A 21,273-nucleotide genomic window follows, 5' to 3' on the forward strand; every position below is an offset into this window, starting at 1 on the left:
GAAAAGATTATGCTTCTAGGAGGTAATAATAAAATGAAACATAACAAAATAAAATATAAACCATCATATTGTTGGACAAGACACACAGAAGAGGGAGAACCCAGGAGAAGGAACAAGATTCAGGAACCTACTGGTTTACATATTCAGGAATCCCACAAAAACACTAAACTGGAAGTCATAATACATACACAGAAGGCCTGTTATAGATTCTATATTCATGCTCTATTGGCCTTTAAAAAGTTTTGAGCCTGTATACAGACCGAAAACCTGGACACTATTGTGGATGCCAAGAAGTACTTGCTGCCGGAGCCTGAGAAATACAGAGGTAGATGCTCTTAACCAATCATTGGACTGAGCACAGGGTCCCCAATGAAGGAGTTAGAGAAAGGTCTCTGAAGGAGCTGGAGGGGGTTGTAGGCCTACAGGAAACACAACTATATCAACCAACCAGACACCCCAGAACTCTTAGGGACTAAACCACCAACCAATAAGTACACATGGAGCGACCCATGGCTCCAGCCACATATGTAGCAGAGGATGGCCTTGTGATGCATCAATGGGAGGAGAAGCCCTTAGTCATGGGAAGGCTCGATGCCTTATTGTAGGGAAATGCCTAGGCAGGGAAGCAGGAGTGGGTGGATGGGTAGGTGGGTGAGCACCCTCATAGAAGCAGGGGGAGGGAGGATGGGATAGGGAGTTTCTAGAGGGGAAACTGGGAAAGGGGCTAACATTTGAAATGTAAATAAGTAAAATATCCAACAATAAAAAAGAAAAGCTCAACACTAAAGAAAAAGAGAAGGTGGAGTTGATGAGTTACTAGATTTTTAAAAAAGAATAGAAAAAGTATAAGGAGGAGGTGAGTCTGAAGAGAAGTTAAGGAGGAATTGGAGTAAATACATTCCATATATATTTTTAAGGATATTCAATCAAAAATACACCAATCTTTGTTGGAATTCCTCAGATAAGAATAATTTAAATAAAATAAGCACTTACAAACAAAGGACTTTTAAATGTCTTAAACTGTATGTAGAATGAAAGCCTGGTATGCCTGCGATCCCAGCATTTGGGAAACTGAGGCATCAGGATCCTGGAGTAGTACTGATATGTAGTAGGTGAAACTGGTGTCATTTGATAGCTTATTTGTATACAACAACAAGAAATACTTAGGAGAAAGGTGTACACAATTATTTATTTTAAATAATCTAACATATAAACCGAGGGATGACTAATTAGTATATAATTATATATAGTATATATAATAATTAAAACATAACCTTAGGACCTACAAAATCTGTATGTTTTTGTTTCTTTCTTTGTCTCTCTGTCTTTGGGCTTTTGAGGCGGGCTTTCCCTTATGTACCCTGGCTGTCCTGGCATCCCTATGTAGACTAGCCTAGCCTCAAGCTATAGACATCCACTTGGTCTACTTCTGAGACTGCTGTGATTAAAAGTATGCGCCACCGCCCACAACCTGTTATTTCTTTTTTGCTATTGTTTCGGCTTTATGTTTGGTACTTACGTCATGCATGGAGTCCAAAAGTTTTGTCAGTTGATAAAACCGCTGCCAGTTCTGACTGGAGTTTCCTTCCCTTTTGACAATGGCTTTTCCCAGCTCTTTGATATAAGTCATTCGAATCTCATCAAATAACTCTTGGCTCTTCAGACCATCCTTAGGAACTAAAAGGTAATATGAAGTCAGTTAAAATTTTTCCTTTCTGTAACTAGTCCTATACTAAGTAAGTAGCACACACATATTTCATCGTTACAATGTACGTTCAATATAGTCTAAAATCCATACATTTTCAAAGGACTGTGGGACTATGTCTATGTGAAAGTATAGGCTGAGAATTGGGGTTTATAACCATGGGAAAGCCAACTGTTGCCCACTTATAAATGGGAGCTGATGATAACACCTGAGGATACAAACAGCATCACTTTGTGTATAGCTAATCTGTGATATACACCAATGAGAAACGCTTTAAAAAAGCTTCCATTTTACAACCTTTATACTGTACCAGGTAAGGTCAGTACCTCCAGGACAGGGTGACTATAGGCATATGACAAACTATTACAAAGCAAAGGGCTGGACAGTTTAAAGCAAATTTATACATCCTTTGATTTCAATCTTTTTCTTTGAAGGGAGCTGTTTACTTGCAGGATTTCTGATTAAGAACTCTGGTGTAAGTTATAAAAGGTTGCTTATTGTCACTGTTGTCATAAAACCTAACTCAAGATTTTTTACCCCCCCCCCCTTTTTGGTTTCTGTAATTTGAAGAGGATATACCAAAATACAGATTTTTATTTTTGGGTTTTTTCTTTGCTTGCTTATCTCTAGGCTTCCAAAATCTACATTTTGATAGAAATTTCTGAACCTTTATTACTTAAAATATTTCTTACAGTTTTCCCATACCCTTTTTATTATTTTTCTTCTTTCTATTTGAGTCTAGGAGTTTTTGTTGCCCTATGTTCACTCTTTCTTGGTTGTATGACCACTAACAGCATGCCTGCAAGGAGCATCCTGCCTTTTCATTTCAGCATCTGTGATTTCTAGTGGTCCCTTAGAGGAAATTCCTCAGTTGGCTGTGAATCTTCATTCAGAATTCTCATGTAGTCTATATTTTTCCTGTAGTGTCCTTAGCAAAAACACTGTAGTTACTTTAAATTCCTATGTGATAGATAATGTCAGTGGTTTGGAACAGATTTAATGCTGGCTTTGGTTTTTATTCTTTGTTTGTTTGTTTGTTTGCTTGCTTTTTGTTTAGCTAGACAAGAAGTATCAGAACTGATGAAATTAAGACATTTTGTGGAAGATGGCATGTTAATCTGGCTAGGCTCTGGATTGTTTTTAATGTTGGTTATGGGCACTGTGGTGGTTTGAATAAGAAATGCCCCCATAGGCTTAGTCACCAGGGAGTGGAGCTATGAAAAAGGATTAGAAGGATTAGGAGGTATTCTTACTTGAGTAGGTCCATACCTGTGGGAGAAAGTGTGTCACCATGGGATAAGCTTTGTGGTCTCAAAATCCATGACAGCCCTAGTGTCTTTCTCTTTCTCTCTATGCAAGCCGTCACGATAATAGACTAAGCTAAGCTTCAGAACTGTAAGCAAGTCTCCAATTAAACACTTTCTTTTATGATTACATTTCTGTTTTACTGCACCGGAATGTTTCCTAGAAACCCCTTTCCCCCTTTCTTTCCTGTGAGTCAGGAGGGCTATTATAAGGGTCTAGAATCCTTTATCTGCCTTTTCTCCATGTCAGATAAGGTCCTGATGAGACGATCTCTCTTACAGGGCAGGGCTTGCTTTTGCTTTGGAAACATTACATGTAGCTCCAACACTTTATCTCCCTTTCTAACCAACATAAAAACGAGAGAATTTTTCTCTTATCTTCACTCCAAGCTCCTGTAAAATTTCTGAAGAAAGGCTGGATTACTGGGCATGTTGAACTTTCCTTTTAAATCAGTCCTCATCAGCCTCCATCAGTTTCTTGGAATTGATGATATTCTTTTTTAAGAAAATACTTTCTTTCTTTAATAGTATATATTTAAGGTTCAATGATATTTTTTCTTGGCACAACAGCCCATTTCTTTTCAGTGTTGAATAATACCATCATTTGGATATATCAGTTTATTGATTTGCCTACTGGATGATATCTCATTGCACCTAAGTTTAGCCAGACATGAACAGCTTGGCTATAAATATCCTTACTGCATATGTTTCCCTTTGTGTACCAATCAAGCAATTGCTACATCAAATGGTGAGACTATGTTTGCCTTTATAGGAACTACCGAACTGACTCCTGAAATGGTTGTTCCACTTTGCTATTCTTTTAGCAGTGAAGAAGAATCCCTGTCCTCGGTGTCTTCAACCAGCATTTGGTTTCCTCACTACTCTGGACTGGTTCATTCTAGACAGGTTCTTATGGTATGTAACAGGCTTACTGTCCTTATTCTATCTCTTTTAGTAAGTCATCTTTGCCCATCCCCAGTCCTTAAAACCCAGGTTGTTTTAATTGCTGATTTGAAGAGCTCTTTGTATATTTTAAGAGAATATCAGGTATGATTTTCCTTTTATTACTTAACTAATATAGACAAGACTTCAAGTTTTTTATTTTTTTCTACTTTTATTATGAAGCGGTCTTGCTAAAATCTAAAGTGTTCATGTTTAAACATTTGGTTATTCTGAAAGACAAACTGTTGGTTTTTCTCTCAGCTATTCTCCACACATGGTAGTTGTCACTATTAATCTACAAATAATCTACAGTAGAGAGACAGACAGACTCATTACTTGGCACTCTTCCTCCATCTTATAGTGTGATCTACCAAAGATGGACGGGTAAAAGGAAGGAAGACTCTGTATGGAGACTCATCAGCAGAGATCCTTGGGCAGATCCCATATCTAGATCTACAGTACTTCTTTATCTTACTAATATTGATCACTCATAATAGACACACACACACACACAGACACACACACACACAGACACACATCTTCTTCTTACATTTTGCCTTTCTGAAAATCATCTTACTTGGACAACACAATGGAGTTGATATAATTATTATAATAAGTATACAAACTAGTTTTACAGCTTTCACATGTATTTGTCATATTTAGATATGAATTTCAAAAGTGAGTAGGTGATCCACAAACCTGAGGAGAGAAGCAATAAGGTTTTCATACAGAGATACTCTTCATAGGATACCTGCAATCTTTGTAATTCAGAGGAGATAAACAGCATGTGTTTACATTGGTCATACATGCAGGGTAGAGTCATTCTCTGCCTAGGAGACACAAATACAAGTGTGAATTAGAAAGAAACAGTGCTAATAGCTGAATTTGGGGTTGGTTTTTAAAATCTATGAACTCATGGCTGCAAATATATCTACTGCTGTTACCAATACTATTATAGAACCAGAACTTGGCGAACAAAGAGAGACTATTCAATAATAATCCTTTATGTGAGACACTAGGTTTTTGTGGTTCTGAAATAACAAAATTGTGAATCCTTTATATACTCAGAACTCAATAAGCTACCTAATTCTGGAATCCCTACAGTGTACTTTTTATGGGAACATTAGGGATTAGTTATTTTTACAGATCTTTTAGTCTGCTTATTCCTTTTCAAATTATTTCATTTTCTCAGATTACAGTCACACCATCATTTCCCCCTTCCCTTTCTTCTCTCCAAACATTTCCACATTCTCCTGTTTGTTTTCCTTCACATTGGTGGCCTCTTTGTGAATTAATTGTTGTTATATACATACATGTGTATTCATATATATTCCTAAATACATAAATACAACCTGCTCAGAATGTATATATGTTTCTAGGGATGACCATTGGTACTAGATACTAACTGATGTTTAATTTTCTGGGAAAAACTATTTCTCCTGTTGTCAGCATTGCTTAGTTGTCTATAGTTCTTTGTGTAGGGTTAAGGCCTTCTGGGCTTTCCCTCATCCCAGTTGGCATGTCTAGTGTGTGGCCTTCCTTTAGCAAATGTTTAGACAGGGACACCACTAGTTTAGATATTATTTTATTTCCTTTAGCATTTAGAGGTACCAGTTATTCATTTAAACCAACATTTAACATTTGAATATAATCAGATCTATAACACAGTTTCTGATCTTACAATTTAAAAATCCAAAGGCCCTCCCTGTAAAATAGCATCTCACCCTGAAGACAGTGATGTGGGAAAGCTGTGCTGAGGGCAGTATTAGCACTGTTCTCAGCCTTCCTCTCGTTTCTTACTGAACCTGGAGCTTGGGCTACACTGTCTGGTCAGAAAGCCCCAGAAAGTGGGTGTCTCCACGTTAACATGTAAACTGCTAAAGAACAGGGATCCTTTCTCTGTTCTGACTGAGTGAGGGGTGGAGCTTCATCAGTAGAGTACTTGCCTAGCCTTTCCCTCTACCAAGTCTTTATCCATCATTATCTATCTCTAGTCTATGTTGGTTACTCCTTGGCCTTAGAACAAAATCTAAAGTCTACCCCTTATTCCTCCATTCCTCTAAACAGTACCATAGTCATGAAGGCTTCCTTTGAGTCCCTCACCGGGGCTAAGCTCGCTTCAGTTCTTCACACCTGTCTTGTCCGCCTTGGATGCCGACATTTTCACAGTTTTGTGTTTGTTTGTTTCTACGGTGAAATGACTGCTACTGAAACTCCCACCATTTCCACCCCACACCACCATACTATAGAATTATTATGGCTCTATGAAATAATTTTGGTCTTTGATTCAATCCCCCATCAGACTATTCTAAGGGACCTCATCTATTTTGCCTACCATGTTATTCCATGTTTGCAAAATAGTGCTTGGCTTTTGATAAGTATGTAAATAGCACTTAAAATATATCAGTAGAAAATTATAAGTACCACCAGTGGAGAAACAATATTAACTTTAACTGGGATGATTTACTGCTCCAGTTAGAAATTTTCTCTACTACTTTCCCAGCTAGTGGGAACTCTCTGCTCTATCCTCCGAGATCTGTCCCCAAACTTAATTCTAGGCTAAAGAATCTCTCCTTAAAAATACCTGGGGCTGTATCATCTGGTCCCCACTAAACACTTAGAGAAAAGGAGCTTAATTGTGTCATTACTTTAGCCGCTTCCATTTAACCTTTAGCTCAAATAGAAGCATTTCTGCAACTCTGACATAAAAAAGAAACCAAAAAAAGCAAAAAACAAAAATAAAAAACAAATAAAATATCCTGGTATAGACAAGAAGGATGTTTGCTATATTTCCAGCAACCTCTTTAGGACACCCCAAATGCTCTCCAATATTTCCAGCAGCCTCTTTAGGACACCCCAAATGCTCTCCAATATTTCCAGCAGCCTCTTTAGGACACCCCAAATACTCTCCAATATTTCCAGCAGCCTCTTTAGGACACCCCAAATGCTCTCCAATATTTCCAGCAGCCTCTTTAGGACACCCCAAATGCTCTCCAATATTTCCAGCAGCCTCTTTAGGACACCCCAAATGCGCTCCAATCCCCTTTCTCTAAGCATGCTGCTCATCAGTTATCATTAGTTTCCAAACCGACTGTCATTCTGGGCACATTTCAGAAGGTCACTGTTACTTATAAGCAGTGTAACTGAACTAGTGTTATGCCAATGAGGTTTTATGGTTCCCCCCACCCCTTGGTTTTGAAACAGTGTTTCACAACTTAGCCCTGTCTACCCAGGAACTAGCTCTGTAGAGTAGGCTGGCCTCAAACTCACAGAGATCTTCCTGTCTCTGTCTCCCAAGAACCTATGTACAGTAAAGGATAATCTCTGTCATTCAGAGACTATTCCTCAGACTCTATATGAGAACATATCATTTTAGGAATGGATAAGCTACTGGAACAAAGGCTATTGATATAAAACAGAAAGTAAGAAAACCCAGGGCTAGATGGAAAAGAGGATATATTTAGTCTCACTGTAAGCTCAGAGGTTACGTTTGAAGAATGACTAACTTAAGTATGGACAGAGAACATTTAAAAGGAATAAACAGAAAGGAAGTGAGGATGCACTGGGTGGTCAGTGAAATGGATCAGAGGAGTGCTAAGGAGGAGAGCATTAGTCAACACAAAGACACTTGATAGTGGAAGAAGAAAAACAGCTGCCTGAGCCAGGGTAAACGACAACTTACAGACTTACAGAATATGACAATGGTAGACTTATGAAACTCTGAGCCATTGTAGTTCTTCAAAAAGATCATAATACTGTATTTCCTCATATTTATTCTTTTCTTTTTCTAGATATGATCTCATGCAACCCAGGCTGGCTTCAAATTTGCTATGTAGCTAAGGATAATGAAGAACGTGTGATCTTCCGTTAGCCACGTTTTCAGTGTTAGAGTCCAGGTGTGAGGATCATGGAAGGTATCATACGGGCTAAACCAACACTCTACCAACAGAGCTACATCCCTAGCTTTTCTAGTTCTCACAGCTTTTCCAAGGCACAGATGTTATAAGCCTTGTCATGCAAACAGAAATTTCTGGCCTGTCTGTACCAACTCACACCCACTCGGGGGACATCCTCATTGTTCCTCTTGACTCTGTATGAACTTTTATTAGACTAATTTTGTTTTCTAGATTAGGGCTATATAATTAAAGTAACAGTACAATAAGATTATTGTTTTTAATCTTAGACTCCAGAGATGCTTAAGGTATAAAGGGGGTTTTTGTTTTGTATTTTAAACAAGGCCTTCTATTATGTAGCTCTGGCTGTCCTGAACTTAGCACATAGCTCAGGCTATCCTGGAACTCACAGAGACCCACCCATATGACTGTGATAGCCCACTGGGAAAACATCAGCTGCTTAAAATACTGTATGAATGTACGGAGGACAACTGACAAACATGAAACTTACTCATTAATAATCAGATCAGGAGCAAAGCACAGCAGGTTTGCACTTGCTTGTCTGTATGATCTCCAACCCAGGGCAAATGCCATGAGAAACATCCATGAGTACTGTAGAAGGGTCATTTGGTCATCCAGGTGTAAGTTTCTGAATCCTAGATTGGAAATAAAGGCATAAGGAACACTCTAGTTGACCAGTTGGCCTTGTTTGGGTGTGGCCATTAATAGATAGCCATTGATCAGATCAGCACCTGGGCACTCAGAACTCTAATAATGCCTTAATAAAACTTATGAATAGCTATTTTTGGTCAATTTTGTCTATTTAAGTGTACACAAAGTAGTCTAGTACAAGAGAAAGCCAAGAGTCTTTGCTTAGGATATTTCTTAATGAATTTAGATTTTTAAAATTTCCTGATATCCATCTTCTTTTGCTAAAAGGGGGACGGTGATGGCAGCTTAGGTGTATGTAGCCATAAACTTACCAATCACTTTCCTATCTGTAAACTTTTATTTAAAATTACCTTTAAAATTAGAAGAAAGTTTGTTGTCAATACATAGCATTTTGTTTAATGAAAAACTAAAGTAATTTGGTGTTAGTAAATTTTGACAAAGCCAACAAACCTCTCCTGTTTATCAACTTCAAAAACAATCTGAACGAAAATAAGTGTCATTCCTGAATGTTGTCTTCCAGGTGTTGCTGTGGATGAACTTTTAGTTCCGACAATACAAGATCTTATATAAAATGAAATGCTATGTGTAACCCGGAAGTCAGGAAACAGTATCCACAGTTTATTTTGAATCTCTTTTGTTACTGTGAGTAAGAGAAACAAGATTTGCTGAGAGATCAATCAGGATGATAGACAGCCTAAAGAGTCTTAGAGCAGCTTTATTTTGGAGGGTGCTGCAGACTGACCCCAAGGTTTGTGTATGGCACACCACCAAGTTATATACCAAGCCCAACTCATAGTGCTTCTGTGCAGGAAAATACAAAGATTTATGCGGTAGCTCCGTTGCCTTTCATGCCTTACCTGGTATTGCCTTTGCCCATTTCACTGCGGCAATCACTTGGCGTCCACCTAACATGTTGAGTGTGGTCATAATTCTCCATGCTGAATCTGGAACAGAGCTATCATACCCTGCATATAACACCTCTGGTTCAATCACTTCCAGCAGTGACACCAGGGTAGGGGTAAGTTGTGGTAATGCTGCAGGAACTATTGTTTTGTTAGGATTCTCAGAAGTGTCTTGTGAGGCTCCTGCAGTGGCTTGCTGAATCCCTTTAATTTTTTTCTTTGTTTTTCGAGCTGTGGATATTGAAAACAGAAAAAAAGAAATGTATTAAATCAACTTTGTAGCCCAAACCTTCCAATTATAAGAGGTCTTTAATTTCGAAACTATTATTGGAAGAAGTAAACTATTTAAAATTTTTGGCATGTCTATGTGAATGTGTGTACACATATGAGTGTGGTGTCTAAGTCTATCTCCATTTCTTGAGGCAGGCTCTCTCGTTGGACTTGAAGCTAGGCTAGTAGCCAGTAAGGCCCAGAAACCCTCCTGTCTCCACCTGATCCTTCAAAATGCTGTGGCGTATAGACCTAGACATATCTAATATACCTGTTTTTTTAATGTGGGTAGTGGAATTCAAACTTGGGTCTTTCATGCTTGCCTTACCCATTGAGCCTCCAATTGCAGGATTCTTTTATTAGTCATTTGATAACATGGCATGGAAGGGAAAGATCTATAGGAATTCACTCCCATGACTTGTTTCCTCTAACAGTGAGCCAGTAGTAGTTTACTGTTCACCTTAAACCTCTGAGCCTCCTGCCTCCTACGTGCTACACCGTGTTACTGTTTATTCTTCTCAGTTTTTCTCAGTTCTTTGAGAATTTCTCAATGTATCTTGAATACATTTACTCCTTTTTCTAACTCCCTCTAGATCTGTACCCCCTTCCGAACTCACCCCACTTTGAGTTCTCACCTGTTATTTTTCTAAACCATAATGCAGAATTTGTGCAGCACATATGCTCTTAGATATGTGGCCTTCCACTTAAATGTGTGACTTACCAGGGGCCACACTCTGTAGACACTTAGCTAGGGTGTGGGACTTTGCGCCCATTCCCCTCCTCCATTCTGGGATCTTATCTGGCTCGAGCTCGCACACAGGTGCTGTTGAGTTTTTATGTGCAGCTTTCCTGCTGTGTCTGGAAAACATGTTTCTTGTAGTCATCCAGCGCCTCTGGCTCTTACAGTCTTCCCACCCTCTCTTCCATGAGCCTTGACAGGAGGAGGTGTGAAACAGATGTCCCTCGTGGGACCAAGCTGTCAACTTTAAACAACCTGGATGGACTTAAAGCTCTGGGATTTGAACTCTTTCTATTTAGTAACACTCCTATCAAGTCAATGAGATGAATACCATTCCCTCAATATCAGCATCTTTTATTCAAATGACTGCTACTCTCATTTCCTTACTTTCTCAATAGAAGATGCCATTTTAAGGCTCTGTTTATATTATGTGAATATGTTTTTCTCTGTGGGAGTATGTGTACATACTGTAGGTATATACAGAGGTCAGAAGATATCAGACCCCCTAGAACTAAGTAACAGGCAGTTTTGAGTTGCCAAATGTAAGTGCTGGGCAGTGAAGTTGGATCTTCTGTCACTGATCTGTTTGTCCATCCCAAAGACTACTGTTTATACAAATATGACCATGTCTCAGTCATCACTGGTCATCGGCTTCCTCCTCAGGGTCTTTATTTACAACTCAGTGCTACTTCTTCCACGATGACTTCTCTGACACTCGGGATAGACTCAGATGCCCTTCTCTCTTGATCCTGTAGTAGTGTTTCTTTTGTGGCATGCCATACTATTTTGTGATTGATGTTGTAGTATAAACAGAAAGAAAGTAAGCTGCTCAGACTCAGGTACTAAATTCACATTCTCTTTATGTTTGGTGAGTATTTGCTAAATGATGTACCATAGTAACAGTAAATATTAACAACATGAGTTAGTAAGAATGCTACTTTCAAAGAGCTGGCTATTTCAATTACAGCAAAATCCTGACTTTTCCAGAGGAAAGTTTTTAAATAAATGTTAATTATATAACTTTTTATATAAGCAGGGATATCAAATTATAACTTACAAGTAGTTTTTAGTTTTCTTTTTATACTTAAACTATAATACAACCCATCTAATGTTGTTAGCAGAGTTGTAATAAAACATACATTTTCAAGTAAAAGGTTTGGTGGGTTTTGAAGTGCAAAAGAGAGAAAGGAACACGAAATAGATCTCATGCACAATACTTTTCCAGTCTTAAGAAATGGTTTTGAAATTTAAAAAAGAAATAAGAAGGATGAAAACAAAATTGCTCCAAGTTATATAATTTTCAATATTATGTAATTTCTTTACTTAATATATACCCTGGCTGTCCCAAATTCAATGTATATAACAAAAGTAGATGGATTAACACATAAAATGATATAATCATGGAAAAATCCTATTTAATATAATATTTTGCTAACTAAGCATATATAGAGTTCATTATATGATTCCATATGCTTGCTCTCTTATGAAGTAAAGTGATCAGTTCTCATGTGAGAGGCAGACAGTTCCTTTAAGGTTCCATTACCTTCGAGGTTCATTCCAGCTTGAAGACATTTTCGATAGCGGCATGCTGGACAGTTCTTTCTTCGAATTTTATCAATGATGCAATCATTCCTTCCAGCACAAAGGTAATTGTGCTGCCCTATAAGAGATTAAGAGTGTTGTTAAAACTTCACAGATCTGTAAGGATATATTTAATGAAAGGGCCTAGCCTCTTTCTGTTTTTGTTTTGAGCAGATTATCATCAAGACACAAGAAGTTAACAGTGTGCTTGTCTACATGAATTACAGTGTTGAGAGGACTTGTTCTGTTCAGTGAAGTTAAATGTCAATTAAGACAATCCTCCTACAATGCTTTGTATATAGATGTATACAAATCATAAGATCAGGAGACAGAATGGTGTGCTATTAAACGCCCTGGGCCAGAAGTCAGCACTTTAAAAACTGCTGTATATAGTTCTTTAACAGTTATAGATGGTGTTTGCGATCATTGTTTTTTAAATTATAAATTCTAATCTATTGCTGAAGTGACTAAAAGGAAGCAGGCTTAAAAAATTTTGGGAATCCCTAAGGAAAAGACTGACTTTAACTCATCATTCAATATTATCATGTGTAAATAAAATGAGTTTGTCGCAATTTTAAATGAAGTAAAATCTTACCAACTCCCAGCAACTGGTAAGGTAAATCACAAACTTGGCAAACTAGCAAAGATAAATATTTAATATGCTTTTAGGATATGAGGATGTTTGGCATCACCTGTAGCCTTGAATACTGATTTAATGAGTGCTAGGGTCTCCATTTTCTGGTACCCAGTATTAAAGAATGTATTATGAACTTCAGTTCTCTCCTGGCAAAAATTCTAAGAATGTTAAAAAGGAAAAGGCTAAAAGTGTTTCAGTTTCCCACATGCACTGTCTTCTTTAATCTGAGTATGAAATGTTTATGAAAACAACTGAAGGATCTATTTGACTGGGGACGGGTATAGAAATTTACTACACAAGACTTGTCTACATAGATTCCAATAATCACCAGTCTGCGTTACTTATATGAGATGAGATGGAAAGACACTGAGTAATGTTAGACATTTCTCAGGAATAAATCATATGCAAAGAGATTAGAAAGAACTGTATGATCAGGTCACCAGGTAGAACATATATAGACCTGATTTCTAAGAAGAGACTTTTTTTCTTTATTGCATAGGGCAATCTAAGACCTGGATTAAAAAAACATTTAGTTTTTTCTGATATGTTAAATCATGATGTTTAAATATGCACTTGGAGTACAAAGTTTAATATTTTGTTTATAAGTTTGATATTCTGTGAAGGTAATAGTTTACTCATATACACATTAGCTACATAGTTATATAGCGGCTTTATTTCAGGGTTACTTTCCCATGCCTAATCTCTCTGCTAGCTCTTTCAAATCCTTTCTGTGTTTTGTAAGCCTTCAGTTTTCTTAAACACAAAATAGAAGAACTAGCTTAATAAGATCTCATTATATGGGATTGGACAGATGGCCTAGCGTTAAGAGCGCTGGCTGCTCCTGCAGAAGACCTGGGTTCAGTTTCTAGCACCCTGTCTATGACCCCAACGCTAGGAAATCAGATGCCTTCTAGCCTCTGCAGGTACCAGGCATACACATGGTGCTCACAGAAGTAAACACTTATACATATAAAATAGGACTAACTAAATTCTCTAAACAATTCTAACATGCAGCGAAAGAGAAAGAATAGATTGTGTCTGCAGTTAAAGCAGTTACATTTTACCCACTAAGCAAACCCCTACATCTTACAGAGTAGCCCTATATCAGTGTTGCTGGAAAAATGGGGGAAAATTACTTTTATTTATGTCTAACTAAAAAGATTGGACTGTGTGTGTTATATTTATACTGACTTATTTATCCAGTGTGTACTGTAACTGAGGATCTTAGCTATGGCTCAGGTTACTGTGCTAGAATGATCCACTAATAGATTCCTTCCTTATGACAAAAGGAGATTTGAGCTAGCGTTCATTAGTTCACAAAGAATGGCCGTGTACTTCTAAATACTAATAGGAATTTCCCAGCTGCCCTTAAAAGACACACATCTGGAATTCCTTTGTTTTCTAACTTTTTGATGTCAAGGAAAGAGTCTTCAGATCATCTGAGGCTTCTTTAATACTGTTGTTTATTGGTACTTTTGGCTAAATCTACTTTTAACACTTGGCGGTGGCTTGCCATTTATGACAGGGTAGTAGCCAGCCTACAAGATACCCCAGTGATATCTGTCTCCTAATACAGTGTAGGGTAGTCCCTTCTGAAACCACACCAACACTGGCTGCTATGATCAATCAAATGCTGCATGGAACAAAGTGGTACAGGGAATGGGAAACAGAACCTGGGTATGTAGAAGATGCAGACTACAAACTGTACTAGGAGTATCCGAGGGTTAAACATAAACTAACATCAGCTCAAGCTTCTATGGCTGTTCTTAGTAGCAATGGTATAGTGACATGCCAAGAAACTGATCCTGGAAACACTAACTTTTTGGAGTTTGTTCTCTTATGAACTGCTGGAAATTTTGCCAAGCTTAGAAGTAATTATGCAGATGAATCTGTGTTCAACACACCAGAACTACTCAGTATATGGTAGCTAATAGTAAAATCTCTTATGGTTACATTTATTTCAGCATCTACCTGTATTATAATCTAGCAGGTATCCAGGGCTTGTCAGATATGTCTTTGTGGGTCTGTATTGACAATAAGACCTTTCTTGGAGACCACTTTCTTGGAATCCCAGCTTTGCCACTTTACCTTCCTGAATCTGTTTGCTAGTCTGGCAGACACAGATCCTAATGGGATCTAAGAGTTCACAGGTCCACTAATTGATTTTTTATGTCTGTACTTCACACATGGCAAATGAAGAGTCATTGGTAACTATACCTTATAATCTACCATTACAGGTATAGATACTTGTAGGAAAAATGAACACAAGACAAGAGGATCAGCAGGGCATAGGGCATGGAGAAGTCCTAGGATCTTGGATTAAAAAATAAATTCATCATATATAAATAACAAATGTGTAAAACTTAACTCTGATTTATGTTTGGGTATTTATAATGCCAATATAAGGCTTAAGTATAATTTCCAGTATGTGTTAAAAATGTGATGTTAAATATGTAATATTCCCGTCTTTTAAAAATGAAAGCTACAAACTATGTTATATATTTTACAAGTCTAGATGGAATATTTCTTTGAATTAGAGTACCAAGGTTTACAGAATTGTAGAGCTGGAAAATGCCTTTGAGAACACTGACGCTCAAATAAAAGGAAACAGAGCCATGAGACCTTCTCATTAACATCTTACACATTTAACGGTTTTCTTACTAATGTAACCTAGCCACCATGCTTTGATGAATTAAATGATAGATATTTAAAAAATAGTGTACATAATACTTATTTTCACATAAAAATAAGGGAGAGAGTTCACAGTGGGCTGTGAATGGTATTATATCAAAAGATAAATGTAGCTTTATTTTCTGGTTTAATTCCGATAAGATGCTTTTGGGTGGGGTATAAAGAATATCACTAATATTAACTGGTTACTCTGGTGTGTGAACCAACACATGACCTCCTGTATCACTCCTACAGTGCAGCCACCTTCTTTGCAATGCCATCTTTCTGACTTCCCCATGTGATAATCTCTGTACCTGTACTTGTTAACTTGGGTACTTATAATGTTAATATTGTTAATTTGGCCTGTACTTTAGTATATTGTGACCTCAGTTATTGTGATACTTAACATGACCTCTTATTTATTTAACAGGAAAAAATAAAACAAAAAAATTAAAAAAACAATCGGTGACTGTTCCTTCCCAGGGTCACCGATTTTGTCAGACTGGTACAGCCAGTAGCTTTGAAACCAACTTGCTCATGCGGAAGGACAACCCACCATTCTCAGACAGCCCAGACTTAGCACACTCCCAGTCCACACAGCAGTATTCCTTCCAATGCTTTCTTTAGTTGTTTCTCAGATTGAACTTAACTGACTTATTCCAATTCTTCTTATTCTGGTCCCTTCCCAATGGAGGGCTACCAAGCTTGCCCCTGAATTCATGTCTCTTATTAGTGGACTTTGTATACAACAAACAGTTAAAAATTTATTGTGAAAAATAGAAACAAAAATGAAACTCTTCAAAACACACACTACCTTCCACTGCTCTTTTAAAGAATACTTTACAGCTTCCACATGTGAGCACCCCGTAATGACACCCTGAAGCTTCATCGGAGCACACGAGGCAGAGCTTGGGAGGTGGTCCCGCCGCTGCTGAGGAGCTAGACGGAGGAGAGCTTACATCTGGTCTCATTCCAGGGCTAGGGAAAGAGGATAAACAGAGTTATGGTTGTCATGATAATAAAAGGAATGTCAGGATAAATTTCCTTTCCCTCCTTATTCCAAGTCAGCATGTTCACCCTGAATTCTGTCTTTTAAGTGCTAACAAGCACTAAAGTACCCAATTTCAATGAATTGAAACACACCATTTTTCTATATGAAATATGAAATGCATTAAACTGGCAAGGTGGTACAGTGGTTAAGATCATTTGCCCAGCAGGCATGAGGAACTGAGTTCAAATCCTTACCACCTTCTTAAAAAGCAGGCCATAATTGTGCATGCCTAGAATCCTAGTATTGTGGAAGAGAGTCAGGTGGATCTGAAGGACTCCCCAAACAGACAGCCTAACCCAAACACTGAGGTTCCCAGTCAATGTCTGTCTCTAGCCAGAAAGGTGGAGAGAGAGAGAAGATACCCTGTGTACTGCCTGGTCTATATACCTGCATACTCCCATGCATGTGAAACATGTAGGTCTATATACCTGCATACTCCCATGCATGTGAAACATGTACACAAGGCAGTAAATAAAATATGAAGCTCAATAGCCCATTAGTTTCCTGACTTCTACACAGAGTGATGTTGTGATTTACTTAGAAAACAATGCATGCTAAGTGTGTGATTGCCAAGATTAAAAAATTGGATTAAACCCATAATTACCATAAAAAAACCAAGAAGGGATAGCTCTACTACACCCCTAAATTCCTTTTAACCCTTTAATTGCTTAGACCAATAATCTTCTTTTTCTTTTAATTTTAAGTTCTGACATTAATTTCATTACCATTCTATCTGTGCTCTCTACTATAGACAAAACAAAACAAAACAAAACAAAAAACCCCAAATACGGGCTGGAGAGACGGCTCATCAGTTAAGAGCTCTGACTGCTCTTCCAGAGGTCCTGAGTTCAATTCGCAGCACCCACATGGTGGCTCACAACCATCTGTAATGGGATCTGATGCCCTCTTCTGGTATGTCATATAAATAAAAATGAATCCTAAAAAGATTAATTTAAAACAAAAAGAAATTCCATATCAGCTTAAGAGTTTGATCCTAGCTGAAACAATAGTTTCTTATGACTTGGAAACAATTATTCCAGAAACATTACCGTGTATATTGGAAAAACCCCTCTAGTTTTCTCTCTCAGTCAGAATGCTCTGGGAAAACAATGAAAACTATGAATCTGCTGCTCTGACCAGGGCTCACGTTCCATTCTGCACACTTCTTACCATCACGGAAATGAGCAAGGGATGGTGTTTATTATTAGTTTACATTTCTTATTGAAAGTCTTTAAATGTTCAGAGAATTTGAGAGAACAGTGGATATTTATCTTTTACCTGAATAAATGAAGGCAGACGACAGATTAACTATTACATCTGTGTAAGTGATACTGACTTTTCAATACTGAACTGCCCTAAGGAGCTCTTGTCAAGCATTGTCGTCTCTGGAACAAAGACATATATACTGCTGAAGAGGATCTCTAGCCCTTTGCTTCAGATTACACTGCCTATTCCTGTCCTGTTATGTCCTCCGAACAGACTTTAAAAACCGTGGATGGTATCTATTCACTGGGTGTGGAGCTCCTGTGTTAATTGTGTTGCTTATCACCTATATGAGAGAGTTCACACACATCAACACTGTCTTTATGAACTTTGCTGTCTAAGACATGGTATTGGGGAATAAGCTGGAAGGGGTGTAGCTTGTCTCCCTTTTCATCCTCTATGCATGCTTCTATTTCAGCCCAGCATAGTACTAAAAGAGCCTGAAGCAGAAAGACTGCTATCAAATTGAGCCCAGTCTGGGATTGGCCAGTTTTGGGAAACCCTGTGAGATCCTGTCTCAAGAAAGACAGAAACAAACAAAAATGTGTTAGAATGCAATTAAGTAAGTGATTAAACCCAAGGTTCACCCTAAATTTAATCCTCAAATGAATCCTCCTGCATGTTGCCAACTGTCTGTTTATCCTGTTGCTTAGTCCATAGGGCAGCACTCCCACCATCTAGTTCTGGGAATTGGTCTAGGGTTTCACATTGTTCTCTGTGCACTGTCAATAGACTTTCTGCTTGTTTCCATATCACAAGGTATCGATCAATTCCTTGCTAGGTTTGGGAAGTGGACTGAGTGAAAAATGAGAGCTCCTAATAGGAGAGTCTCTGGACATGACTGCTGTGGTTGGGCACAGCCTCTGTTAACGCAGACTTGCGAGGCAACGTTGGTGCTTTGGGTCAGAGTTCTACATTGAAGTAGGATGGTCCTGGGGTGCACAGAAAGTAGCAATGCTCTGGGGGAGCAAAACCTCCGAGCTTCTGTTCTGTCAATGCTCCTATTCCTGCTCAGCCAATCTCTTCTCATCTGACATCTATTTTTAGGGACCAGCAAGTTGCTTGTATATTTAGTTTATAGAAAATGAGCACATTGTTTAAAGATTTTAAGGTCAATTCTATAATGCTTCCTTTACCTGTTTTAAATATAATACTCTCTCTCTCTCTCTCTCTCTCTCTCTCTCTCTCTCTCTCTCTCTCTCTCTCTCTCTCTCTCTCTCACACACACACACTTGAATTTAAACAGCATTTATGGTACACCATGGTTTCAGAACAAATCCATGAAGCAAATCTCATTTATCCTCTAAACAATCTTGTGATAAGATGTCACCATCCCTAGATGAGGTCATGTAAACAGTGGCAAGTGGCTGACCAGGGAGAATACTGATTTGTTTCAGATCTGGGCAGTTCCACTCAACAGCCTGTATAGCTTTGGGAAGTGTCTACTATGCTGGGATTTAGTTTTTCATCCGTAAGCTGAGAAGTATCACCTGTGGGTATGTTCAGTACATGATTTTTACTTGCAGCAAGGAATTGAGCCATACATGTTTATTATTTTCTTAAAAAAAAAAAACAAAACTTAAGTCTAAAATCAAGGAAAGCAGTCCCCAAATTATCACATAGAAATTATGATATATGCAAAATATATTCTGGTCACTGAAGTGAGATGTATATAGATGGAAAACAGAGTTAAAACTAAGCGAGGGAAGAATCTAGAGCCCAAGCCAGGCTTCCGGGAGCCATTTAGATGAGCGGCATAAGAACTCAGTATGTGGAAGGCTGTGTGCCATGGACATCAGTGTGGGAAAACTGGCTTTTGTCACACAAAAGGGAACTGGCTGGGCTAAAGTGACCATTTTTTTTAATAAGAAATAGATGAATACAGCTGCAAATTCTGTTTGCTAGGATTTTTCTAAGCAGGGTTAGGGCCCAACAAAATGACTTTTTCTCCAAAAAAGTAATAGACATCTTTCATAAAAAGCTATGGTTATAACTAGTTACTTAACAGTAACTGCATATTCCTTATGAGCACTATCAAGTGATAACCGTGCAAGCATTTACATCTCTTTCTATTTTATCACATACTAAAGATACCAACTTCTTGCTTTCTCAAGGATGCTCAGTGGACTTGACAACCCTTTAACTATGAAGTGACACTGTATGTTAAGTTCATCAGTGCTAGTATCATCAGAAAAATATTCTGATAAGGCCTTGGAGATTCTCAGGTGAGAATTGCAGTCACAAAGAACATGGGATTGTGATAACACAATAGTGTGGTCATCATTTAGTATCTACAAATTCTCAAGTGCTCTGTTTCCAAATGGGATATTAATGAACTGAGCAAAAGGAAATGTTATTGTGTACTAACCTTGAAGCTTTCCTGAACAGGATAAGATGTTAACCTTTTATAAACCCATGTGTTTTGATTGAGTAACCTAATTTTTCAGTGCAGTGTAAGGATCCACCTCAGAAAGCAAGCATTAACTACCACGGGAAACACTGGAAATATAGTTGCCATCCCTGAGTTAATTGTGACAATGACTAATGGGGTAGGTGTGTTCTCACTGGCTTGTAAGTTTTATACAAATGCTACACAGCTGTAGTTCTCAATAGGGGAAATTTTTGTTCCTAGGGGATATCTGGTAATGTCTGAAGATGTTTTTAATTCCTCATAAGGGGGAAGAAAGATACTTCCCCAAGGGATAATAGGCCTAAGATGTGTCTCTGGTGCACAAGACAGCCTCCTACTAGAATGTCCTAGTTTAGGTGTCTGCAGTGGTGAGATGCAGGACACTTGGTCAAAGCTTCTAGCACATAAACTAATATAAATAAATAAAACTGGACAAGAACCTGAAACATTTGTAAAGTGTGTAGTGCCCATTTTGGAGTGATAAATGTAGAACACAATCCCTACAGGTAAGATTCAGAGAGAATCTAGAAAGAGGGAGAGGACAGGACCTGCCCTGAGATAGTATCTTCTACATGGACAGGAAAGTTGTACCCATGAAATTTCAATGGTATGGTTGTCTAAATAAGAGCAGAGTAATGGCAATACCAGTTGACAAGCCAATGTGGAAGGAGGAAATCTCACAGGGTCTCATCCCTAGATGAAAAGCTACAGGCTGTGGGTGCTGAAAGAGCAAATCAGTGTCTGTCAGTGATGGCACGTGTCCTCTAATTGGACAACACATACCAAGTAGTCATCCCTAAAAAGCATACATCTGAGCAATGCTAATGTACTCAGCAGGTTATATTTCACACACACACATATACCACTAATAACTAAAGAAAAAGAGATCATGAATTCGAGAGGGAATTCAGCCAGGACCTGTCATGGTGAAGTTGGAGAGAAGTCTAATATTATATAGTAGTCATATATGAAATTTGCAAAAAAAAAAAAAAAAAAAAAAAAAGGCCTAATGAAAATGTTAAAGAAATGATTGCTTTATTGAGGCTGACACTGTAGTTTTGAGTTAAGATAAGTCTAAAGAGAGGTTCAAAATGGAGTTGAAGCCAGAGACTATACAGGCCTGGTTATCAACGATAGAATTAGCTTGAGTCAGTAATTTAATTTTCCCCTCTAGGGCTAGCAGTAAATGTGGATTTTACACATTAAAGTCACCTGTACTTTTCTTATCTGTTCA

General features: G+C 38.1%; 1 protein-coding gene across 3 annotated transcripts in view; it reads right to left on the minus strand.

Moving 5' to 3' along the window:
* The window catches only part of NR3C1 (nuclear receptor subfamily 3 group C member 1), an 89,592-nt gene that overhangs the window by 10,945 nt on the left and 57,374 nt on the right, over positions 1–21,273 (minus strand). For 2 of the 3 annotated variants that reach the window (XM_080920092.1, XM_080920091.1), the window contains exons 3-8: positions 16,127–16,293; positions 11,971–12,087; positions 9,374–9,649; positions 8,356–8,500; positions 4,651–4,781; positions 1,520–1,677 (exon numbers count right to left, since the gene is read on the minus strand). In XM_080920092.1, coding sequence (XP_080776218.1) covers positions 1,520–1,677; positions 4,651–4,781; positions 8,356–8,500; positions 9,374–9,649; positions 11,971–12,087; positions 16,127–16,293 — 994 coding nt within the window. The remainder of the gene's footprint in view (positions 1–1,519; positions 1,678–4,650; positions 4,782–8,355; positions 8,501–9,373; positions 9,650–11,970; positions 12,088–16,126; positions 16,294–21,273) is intronic. The other variant, XM_080920093.1, reaches the window with a different exon arrangement.

Source organism: Micromys minutus (genome assembly GCF_963924665.1).
Source record: "Micromys minutus genome assembly, chromosome: 8".
NCBI classification, from domain to species: Eukaryota; Metazoa; Chordata; class Mammalia; order Rodentia; family Muridae; genus Micromys; species Micromys minutus.